Source organism: Rhamphochromis sp. 'chilingali' (assembly GCF_963969265.1).
Source record: "Rhamphochromis sp. 'chilingali' genome assembly, chromosome: 1".
NCBI classification, from domain to species: domain Eukaryota; kingdom Metazoa; phylum Chordata; class Actinopteri; order Cichliformes; family Cichlidae; genus Rhamphochromis; species Rhamphochromis sp. 'chilingali'.
In genome coordinates, this window is record NC_137929.1 from 32,830,479 (window position 1) to 32,841,192 (window position 10,714).

The 10,714-nt window shown below is 41.7% G+C and overlaps 1 protein-coding gene across 1 annotated transcript; it reads right to left on the reverse strand.

The window, feature by feature from the left end:
* Positions 1 to 738: 738 nt before the first annotated feature.
* Positions 739 to 9,351, reverse strand: pcolceb (procollagen C-endopeptidase enhancer b; the record flags this gene model as incomplete). The annotated part of the gene is made up of 10 exons (XM_080894919.1): positions 739 to 869; positions 1,351 to 1,521; positions 1,998 to 2,078; positions 2,189 to 2,483; positions 2,685 to 3,021; positions 3,183 to 3,319; positions 5,900 to 6,024; positions 6,203 to 6,461; positions 7,997 to 8,105; positions 9,263 to 9,351. The coding sequence occupies 10 exons, from the start codon at positions 9,349 to 9,351 to the stop codon at positions 739 to 741; spliced, it is 1,734 nt and encodes a 577-aa protein (XP_080751045.1).
* Between the last annotated feature and the right edge of the window lie 1,363 nt (positions 9,352 to 10,714).

Here is a 10,714-nt window from a genome sequence, read left to right on the forward strand (position 1 = left end):
GGTCACAGTGGTCCCATCTTCTGATGACTGTTTTCAGCAGGATGACAAACCATGTTTTGCAAAGTTCATGGGATCATCTCAAACCGGTTTCTTGAACATGACAATGAGTTTGTTGTATTCAAATGGCCTCCACAATCACCAGATCTCATTACTATAAAACAGCTTCAGGATGTGATAGAACAAAATATTTCATCATGAATGAGCAACTGAAAAAGCTGCAGCAACTGTGTGATGTTAATATGGACCAAAATCACTGAAGACCAGCACTTTGTTCGATTTGCTGCCTTCGCACTAAAGTGGCATCTGTGACAGCGTGGTTGATATATGAAGGCCATTGCAAGCTTTTCAGGAGGTCATCATGTAGGACAACAGTCCCTCACAATCATGTGTCATGTTGCTGCTGGTGATAAATGTCATATTTGTTTTATGGTCTCTAAGATCTTTATGTTGTATAGCACTTCAGTGTACCAGGGAAAGTAATGGATAGTCGAGACTAAAATTACCCCCAAACTGTGTTTATTATGTATCTTTTAACACAGAAACTTTATAATTTACATAGAAAATACAAAAGTAATATGTTAATATCGTATGTTTAAAATGTAACTCCTTCTCACAACCATATTGTAATATGAAAAAAATTCTGCAGGATATTGTTTATAATATTTTCACTCTTTATGCAATGTTACATTTTCTAAAGAGTCAAGGCTGTCAGTTTGATTGGTGGTTTAGGCCACGATGTCAGCATGATTTGCGAGAAAGGACATCCAGTGCTTTTGAATGAACGGGCTTAAAGAGGAGGGTGAAGCTGGAGGGGCTCAAATGGCCATTGCCCTCTGTGTCCACTTTTCCCATCAACACGTAGTTACGGCCTGGACAAGAGACAATGAAGAAATACAGAGCAAGTTGTTATCATTTACATCAGAGCAGCTTGTGATTTTTAAAGGGAAACATTTAAAGGAACAACACTGAAAATGAACAATTCCTGTTAAATAACATACCAATCCAGAACTCTGTTTTACTCCTATTCTTTATGTAGTGGTTATTTATTTACAATAATCCCAGAGGCACCAATGATATATGCTGCAATATGACACCTCTATATGGTTTTATTATCTACATTATTGCCTTTAATCGCTGACTTTTATTGGTTAAATACAAAATCATATCATCTGCATACAGTTTGACATTGAACTGGATTTTAGCACTGGTAGTACCCGAAACATAGAAAGCCATCATTAAGAAATTCCAGTTTGTACACAGTATTTACAGACGTTTGACAACCTGCTCTAACTGTATTATGTGGCAATATTTCTGTAAGATGGAGAGCAAGAAAACTGTCTCATTTTTTACCTTTGATTAGTCCTGGGCATTTCTTGCAGGTAGAAGTCAGTGTGACTGTTTTGGCGGGTCCTGATTTGGTGACGGTGAGGCTTCCTGTCTTATACGCCTTGATCAGTGACACCTCGATGGTTGCTGAGCCCCTTGGACCAGGATCTATAAACGTAACCTTACCCGTAATCACTAAAATAAAGAAAAAAGAAAGATGTGGTCACTAAGGGAAACAATTTAAGATTTTTTAAAAGTTATCATTGCAAGGTGTTTAGACTTCTTTAAACTTTGGTCAAAAATTTAAGACTTTCTGAGTGATTATCTGAGGAATCTGCTTATGAGTGAAATATCCATTGCTAAAAAGCCACCCTAAAGTGGTCGCTACTAATTTGAAGATTGGTGGTTTGACCTCTGGGTGCCCCAGTCTTCATGCCAAAGACTGGGAAAGACACTAACCATAAGTTGCTCTCAGATGCATTCGTCTGAGTATAAATGTGTCTGAATGTTAGAAAGCACTTAGTTGTAGAGTGGGCTAGAATCACAAAAAAGGCATGTTTCAATGGGGAGAAAATGTGTAGAACCAAGTGACATTTTGTAGGTGTAAAGGTGTGAAAATAGATGGAGAGGAGTTCTGCAAAGCCCAGACTGCAGCTTGTTTTGTAGCTCACCAAAGTCATGAGGGCAGAAGCTGGTTTGGAGGGTTCCAGTCCGCTTACAGGGTTGTGTACACAGTGGGTTCAGTGGTAAAGCTGTAGGAAAAACATGCGGCAACAAACACTTTCTAGTACAAGTAAACACAAATACATACATGGGGGTAAAAAGCAGGTTAAAAATTCAACACTCATTTTATTGTACTTACGTTTCTTGCTCACATTGGGTTTCTTGGTCACTGCTTTGGTTACTCCTGGTTGAGATGATGCTGTGGGTTTCATCTTAGGTTTGACTGTTGGTTTAACTCCTGCCTTAGTGGTTGGCTTCACTGGTTTCACTTTGGGTTTTATACTGGGCTTAGGTGTGGGTTTAACCTTGACTCTTGGTTTAAGAGTTGGTTTAATGACCTTGGGTTTAGGTGTAGGTTTGGGCTTTGGTGTAGGTTTAACTCCAGGTTTAGGTTTAGGCTTTAGTGTTGGTTTAATTTCAGGTTTAGGTTTAGGCTTAGGTGTAGGTTTAGGTTTAGATGTGGGTTTGATGTTAGTAGTAGTGGGTCTGTTTAGTGGAGGTTTCTTTACTAGCGGTGGCCTTCCTGGTTGCCTTTTGGGTGGTTTGGGGGTGGGTTTGGGCTTGGGGCTTGGTCTGAGTTTGGGAACTGGTTTGGGGGTGGGTTTGGGCTTGGGGCTTGGTCTGAGTTTGGGAACTGGTTTGGGGGTGGGTTTGGGCTTGGGGCTTGGTCTGAGTTTGGGAACTGGTTTGGGGGTGGGTTTGGGCTTGGGGCTTGGTCTGAGTTTGGGAACTGGTTTGGGAATGGGTTTGGGCTTGGGGCTTGGTCTGAGTTTGGGAACTGGTTTGGGGGTTGGTTTGGTGGGTATTTTTGTCGTGGAGGTTATCTGAGGTCTGTGGATAAAGTCTCCTCCTGCAGTGGGTGTGCGGGACCCACGAGGCACGCTGGAGTAGTGGGCCATGAATCCATCTGAGGTCACGCTGAGGTCAGACACAAACTGGAGAAGCAGCTCGTTCCCATTTGTCACTATAGTGCTATGAAAGGAACAGGGAAAGTAGAAAGAAAGGATAAAGCGACAGACACGTGGAAGAAACGGGACGTGACAGTATAAACACGTCAGCAAAGCTCTGCTGTAAGGTATGTATACATGTATTTAGCTTAATTCAAAGTAGCTTATATCTGAACAGTATCTCACCCTGGTGGCTTGTCTCCGCAGAATTTCCCTATCCTCCTCGAGTCATCCGTTTCTCCCCCATTAAATAAGGCCACATAGTCATAACGACAATACATGTCAGGCTCCAGATCCAGTTTCTCAAACTGTACCTCAATCACCTGGAAAATAGGTGGAAACAGAAAGCTATGAAAGTCTTGGCAGGGCATGGCGCTAGCACATGTTTACTTCTGACTAATTTTCATGAGCCGTGTACAGTGCAGCCATCAGGAGGTGGTGGTGGAGTTCTGAAACACAGAGGTGCATTTACTCCCTCTCTTGCCCTTGCTTCCTTCCCTCCTTCTTTTAGTTCAATCTCTTGGCACACATGATCACGCCTGCAGGGACTCAAAGAGGTCTTTCATTTTAACTTCGGCACAAGGCCGCTGTCACACTCATACACGATAACTGCATTAAGTATCCTACAAGGAAAGTACATTTCCTTGTGATGGGCCCCTTTACTGCCATTTATTTCCAACACAAGGCATTTAACATACTCAACTGCACATGCAGTCAATTGAAATTTGATTTTGACTAATATTTGGTGCACGTAAATTATAGAAATACAAATTAAAATGATACCTCAGCGCCCGTGCATATTTTCTAATTGTATATTTCACAAAGATTAAGCCCAGTTCTTGTTAACAATCATGTGCAAATTTTTTTGTTTTGAGGTTATTGCATTCCTGGTGCATTGTCAGCTTCACTGGTTATGTAGATTAGATCCACAAGAATCTATTTGTTCTTTGATTGGAAATATTGGCTATATTATTCGTTTTTATAGAGTTAACTATTTAAAGTGTTGAAGATACAGAAAACACCTTTGGATTTTATTATTAAACTGACTGAAGCACCCACTGACAAACTAGAGTATTTATAAATCATTCAATCTAAACTATTTGACTGGGCACTTTCCTGCGTGAGTAGGTAATACATGTTTGGTGTTTGCTAACAATTAGGTGCTTTTAGCTGCCAGGTACAACATTTTAACCCTTGGAAAATAAACCCTATAAGGTGGATTAATTGCTCTCTTTTTTTACGCTAGTTGGAAGGCTATGTACAGCGTATATTCCTTAGCATTTGTTCCTCAGTGCAACATCATGCTGTCAAATTTTTCCACCGGGAAAATTTATGCTAGCTAGCCTAGCTAGTGAACCAGTCCTACATGTGTCCTTATTTCCGCTGGATGTTACTTTCCACTTATGTCACTTCGTTTTCTAATTTGTGTTCTTGTCAATAACTATCTGTAGACGGCCTAATTTGTGGTATTTAACTTACAAGTTCAGAATAGCCACAAAAATCAACATATTTTACAGTCTTTTCAAATGCATATGAATGTGAAGAATGCCACTTTTAGGCATGGCTGTAGAAAATGTCAGAATTCAAATTAATATGTTAATTAGGGTGACATAACCAAAAGAGATATGTGGGCCATGTGGGGAACAGTAGATATCTGACTCTTTTTTTTTTCAACATGTTGATGCTTCATTCTAGATATATGTACAGCGGGTAAAATAAGTATTGAACACATCAGCAGTTTTCTAAGTAAATATTATTCTAAAGGTGCTATTGACATGAAATTGACCCGATGTCGGTAACAACCTATCAAATCCACACATGCAAAGAAATCAAACCATAGTCCATGAATTAAGTTATGTGTAATAATGACAAAGAGAAAAAGTATTGAACGCATGAAGAAAAGGAGGTACAAAAAGTAAGGACACCAGCTGAAATCTTCAGTAATCAGAAAGCAATCCTTCCACTTATTGCAAATTAATATCAGGTGGTTCAGTCCCAATAAAAAGGTGTCTCATTACCAAGGTGTCAACAAGAAACATCTAATGAAGGGTAAAATCAATGAGCTTTCTTAAGACCGTCGCAGCCTTATTATGCAAAACATACCGATGGCATTGGTTACAGAAGAATTTCTAAACTACTGAAGGTTCCAGTGAAGTTTGGAGGTGGCAACATCCTGATGTAGGGCTGTTTTTCAGCATATGGCGCGGGCACCCTTCACATACCTGATAAAAATCTAACAGGATGATGAAGACGACACGAGGGTTTGACATCTCAGCAAGACGATGAGCCCAACACATCCAAGGAAACTCAGCTGGTTTCACAGATTAAAATAAAGCTGGTAGAATGACCCAGCCAACCACCTGACCTGAATCTAACTGAAAATCTATGGAAAGCTCTGATGCTCAGAGTTCATAAAGGTGTCTTCAGGATTTGAAGACTGTTTGTGTGGAAAAATGAGCCAAAATCATGCCTGAGCAATGCATGTGACTATAGTTTCTCCATAAAGGAGGCGTCTTGAAGGTGTCATCAAAGGCTTTTGTATGAAGCATTAAATACATTTCAGTAAGCGTTTTTGATATTTTTTTTCTGTGTCATTTCTCATTATTACACATAACTTAATATTTGGATATCTGCGGTTTAATTTCTTCGTATAAATAACGGGGAAAAAAATACGGTAAAATGGTAAAAATATTCACTTAAACATGTCACAATAATTTGACAGATAAACTAATATTAAGGCACTGATATGCTATAAATAAATAAAATGATAAATTCAGCTTTCTTTAATATAAGCGAGCAGGTCTTTAATGCTACTCGATCATTAGGAATCTAATAATAATAATAACAGAAATTCGGATGTGAACCGCTCTCAATCTGTATGAAGTGTAGTGTGATCAGCTTACATTGCTCGGCTCTACGGAGATGTGCCATGAGCAGCTGATGCCTGCTGGGTAATTGGAGTTGGGCCAGTTGGGCGTCTTTACGGAGCCCTGTGATTTGGTCAGTCGTCCTCCACAGAACTGGTTCTCTGTGGAAATATGAAAAAGAAGATGGAGTTAAAAAATAAGAGTGTGCTACAATATGTTAAGGTGAGACAAAAGCCAGGTGATACAATAAAAGCATGAGGCTGCCCTGTGTTTGCAGGAGAATAACAAAACTGTGTCCTGGAGCCCCAGTAAAATATTTGCAGGATTACTTGTCCTCACCTTCCATATGTGGCTTCCCTGCATTGAAAGAAGCCAGAAATCCTCTTCCACCAGTGGCTTCATCCGTCACCATCTCCAGCATCATGGTGTTGGAGGTGGAGATGAGGGCACCGGGCCTGAAGGTCCCGCAGAATCGACCTAACTTCTGCACTAGGCGGGAGTGACCGTTGTAGACGTCCAGGTAGTCATAGCGGCAGATGGGGTCAGCCTCTAAGTCAAAGAGGCGGAAAGACAGCATGACCACATGATCCTCGGGGACCTGGAGGGGACAACAGACTCAGTATGACCCACACACAGGAACAACCTGGTTTTTTGTTATGTAAGGCAGATTATTTCTTCAACATTGATACTGCTTGTGTTACTCTGAAAACAGCAAGAAAATGCTGAAAGTGAAGCATATCAATAATGAGTAAAAACTACAGATGTGTTTTTGAAGGAAATAGATCCAGAAGAAAATAGATTACCAAAATAAAATAACCAGATTTGAAAATGTCCTTTCATTGAAAATGATCATCTATGCAACTGTTATTCACAACCCCGAGCTCGTATTTGTATTATTTTGACTCTGACTTGTTTTATTTTGTTTCATGTGGTTTGATGTTATATCTGAATTTGTAACATTGTAATAATGTGGCTTGTTGGCCAGATCTGAAAAGTAGATGTTATCCTCGAGGGACCTGCCGATTAAATAAAAATAAATAATATATTTCACAGTTAAAATGACAAAAAAAAAAAGGAATAGCACAGGTGTTACTTGAATTATCAACACAAAAGGAAACACTGCAGTGTTTGTTTTTTCTTCTCCCCAAAAAGTCCCATTTCACTATTTCCTGTTTCCTCCCCTCACCCCCAACCAGTCACAGCAGATGGCTGCTCCTCCTTGAGCCTTGTCCTGGCGGAGGTTTTTTTCCTGTTTAAAGGGAGTTTTTCCTTCCCACTGTTGCCAAATGCTTGCTCATAGGGCAGGGGTGCCGAACTGCAGGTTTTAGATAACACCCAGGGTCAACACACCTGAATCAAATGATTAGTTCATTACCAGACATCTGGACAACTTCAAGACATGTTGAGGAGGAAATTTAGTCATTTAAATCAGCTGTGTTGGATCAAGGACACATCTGAAACCTGCAGGACACCGGCCCCGAGGCCTGGAGATCGACACCGCTGTCATAGGGGGTCGTCTGATCGTTGGGGTTTTCTCCGTGCTGCTGTCTTTACTTTACTACAGAAAGCTCCTTGAGCCTTGGAGCCATTTAAATAAAACTGAATTGAATTTCAGTAAATGGAATGGAGTTCTTGAAACATGTTTATTTACATGTGGATGAACCAATAGTTGTCAGGACTCACAGAGGAACTGTAAATTAATGTTTTGCTTCTTGTTTCTGTGCTGTTGAAGCACTTTCTAACAGTCTGGCTCCCCCTGTAGCTATGAGGAGATGGTACGGTCCAGTTTGGGCCAAGCTGGTTTATAGTAGGATGATGAAGGCAACTTAATATGAGCCTGTTGTTGGTGGTTTGATCATTTTTGGGGCGGCTGTGGCTCAGGAGGCAGCACAGATTGTATACTGATCTGAGAGCACTGTAGTCAACCTGACCTTGCTTTCATTAAATGTTTTTCTATTTTTTTCTAAATCACATTTTCTTTAGTTTTCTAGTGCCACACAGCAATCACATCCTTTTGGCACTACAATGATTTGGCTTCAGTTCAAAACATTTAGTCATCTACATAGGTGCTACCACTGTTTCACTATCCCCGTGTCCCAGACTGAAACATCACAGCTACTTTCAGTGACTCACAGTGATGTACCAGGTGCATTTGCTGTTGGGTTTGTACAAGCTGGGAAAACCTTCACTGGCCACGATGCCGGAGTCTATGACCAGGTGGCCTCCACAGTGGAAGACTGGCCTGAAAGAGAAAGAGAAAAAGAAATCCTGCCCTTCACTTCATGTGCCGTGGGCTTCAGGAAATGCTGCTTTTGCTTATGCAGCTATACTGAAGAGCATTGAGGCAAAAACCTGCACACACACACACGTTTAGATGTGAAAAACACAGTCTTTCTCTGTTCTCCAAGGCTGGGAAAGTTCCCAGTAAACTCTCATGGTATGTTTTTTTTTTTCATAGAAGTTGGCCAAACCAAGCCAGGACTGTTAATACACAGTATATGTGTTATCGCCACACTCTGACTGCACCGCAAGAAAACTGTACGCGTTCGCTTTGCAAACACCGCCGCACAGCAGCCCAATCACACACGGTTTGGTGGCACACACACCCACTCTTTCGCACTCGGATAAACACACATCAAAGCAGCGCCAGCTTCAACTTTTAATTTTGCCGTGCAGGCCAGGCCCAGACTCGTTAATTTAGATGTTGGCTGATCTGGCATCTGGTTTTCCTCCAGAAACTCTGCAGCTGGAAATTAGGTTTAAATTTTACTCCATAGCAGCCAGTGAGGCAAAATTTACAATCCCTTACATTACAGAGCTGTTTTTCTGTCTCTCAAGTTCTCCAGGCATGCATGGTGTGTCTCTTGTGGTACTCTAAGGCCACACTTGGCCAAAATATTCCAGTTTTGGAGTCCCCTCCCTTCTGACCCTCAGGAGCTTAGCAGGCCACAGGCATTTGTTTGTCTCTCATGTTCAATTTACACCTTGTTTGTGTGGAACTCTGCACAAACAAAGAATTTCAGGAAGATTTACTTCTCAGCTGCAACAAGAAAAACAAACTATATGACACGAGAGCACTGCTGCTGGTACATCTACCCAGATTTAATCACAATAAATTACAGCACGCTGTCATTATGTGTCCGCCTGCCTGTCTGTGTGTTTATGGGATGCCGACCACATCTTTCTAACGCTACACCCTTCTATTTCTACCGAACTTTCGGTAATCACAATACTGCGACCAGGAGAGGAAACAGTCTCACACATACACAGTAGTTAATCCAGACTGATGTGGGCTTGAAAATTGCTTGCCACATGTGCACATACTGAAAAGAAAATTGGTTCACAAAGGGCACATTGACAGCTCATACATACAGAATAACTTTGCTGCGCACACCTTACCTTGCGTTAGTGTCATTAGTCTGAGCATCAGTCCATCCCAAGGACAAAATGACAAGAAGGCACATGGGGGTCCACACCCAGTCCTCCATCCTGCTGTCCTCCCGGATTGGGAAAGACGAGAGTGCAGAAGGGAAAGAAGGAGGGAGAAGCAGCGCAGAGGCGTGGAGAGGGGTAAGGTTTTGGGAAGGGGAGGGGAGGCAGGGAGAGGAGGGGAAGTGATGGTTGGATGGTGGGGTGTTACGGAGGGAAGGCGAAGAAAGGCAAGGGTGCGTGAATGAAGTTGGTTAATGCAGGTGACTAGCAGTAAAAAGTGTTGTTTACACTGATTCACAGCCAGAGTGGATCTGTACAGTGTGCTTGTGTTGCTCATTAACAGGTAGACTAATGAAGTATATGCAGAAGGTAAGTTTCTGTAGGCGTGTGCTTACAGAGGGCCTGTGTTGTAGCATGTATAATGACCACTTCACAGCGCTGCCGGCTACAAGCCGTGCTTTTGTTCGCCATCTTCATCTGGAACCATCAGGTTTACATGTTGGACTTTTAGTCAAGAATTCAGCTCGACCGAAATGCTGTGGTGGGACTTTAAAACAACTGTGAATAAACCTCAATGGGCTGTAAAGGATTCCCAAAATTCCTCCATAACCATGTGAGAGACTGATAAAGAAATGAAAAGTTGGTTGTACAAGCTCGTGAAATGCGGACTAGCAAAGGACCGTGATGTTTGCAGATGACTCTGTGATCTGTAGCAAGAGTGGAAAGCAGGTGGAGGACAGCCTGGAGAGATGGAGGTGTGCACTGGAGAAGCAAGGCAGATTACATGTGTGTGAATGAGAGGGAAACAGGTGGAAAGGTGAACATGCAAGTAATAGATGTAGTAAAAGTAGACGAGTTTGAATACATAAGGTTAACCATACAACGCAATAGACAGTGCAAAGGAAAGGTGAAGAGGAAACTGCAGACAGGGTGAAGCAGATGTTGAAGATGGAGGTGCCACGCAGGAGGAAAAGACCACAGAGGATTTATGGATGTAGCGAAGGAGGGAGGATATGCAGATAGTTGGTGATCGGCCGAAAGAGGAATAAGAAGAAGGAGCTTGGAGGATGTAGCTTTCTCTTGGTGTGTCTTTCACAGGATTTTCTGATGGCAGCCGGTGTGCACCCTTGGGGTAACTTTAATGCAGTTGAGTGTATTGATGTTTGAGTGTGATCACTTGGTCAGGGGGAGTGGTAATTCTAATCATGGCCCAAACTGTGGTGCAGCTTCTGTCTGTCCTCTTGTTTGCTAGCTTAATCTTATCAGGACTGGTGGATTTTTCTTCTTGTTATCATTAATTGGTTTCTATTTCCCACATATAATAAAATTTCTTGTAACAGCACTTGTATTGCGGTGTTTAAATCTCAATATAATGGTAGTCCCTCTTTTGGCTCACACATTAGCATGCAAATTTAGCAT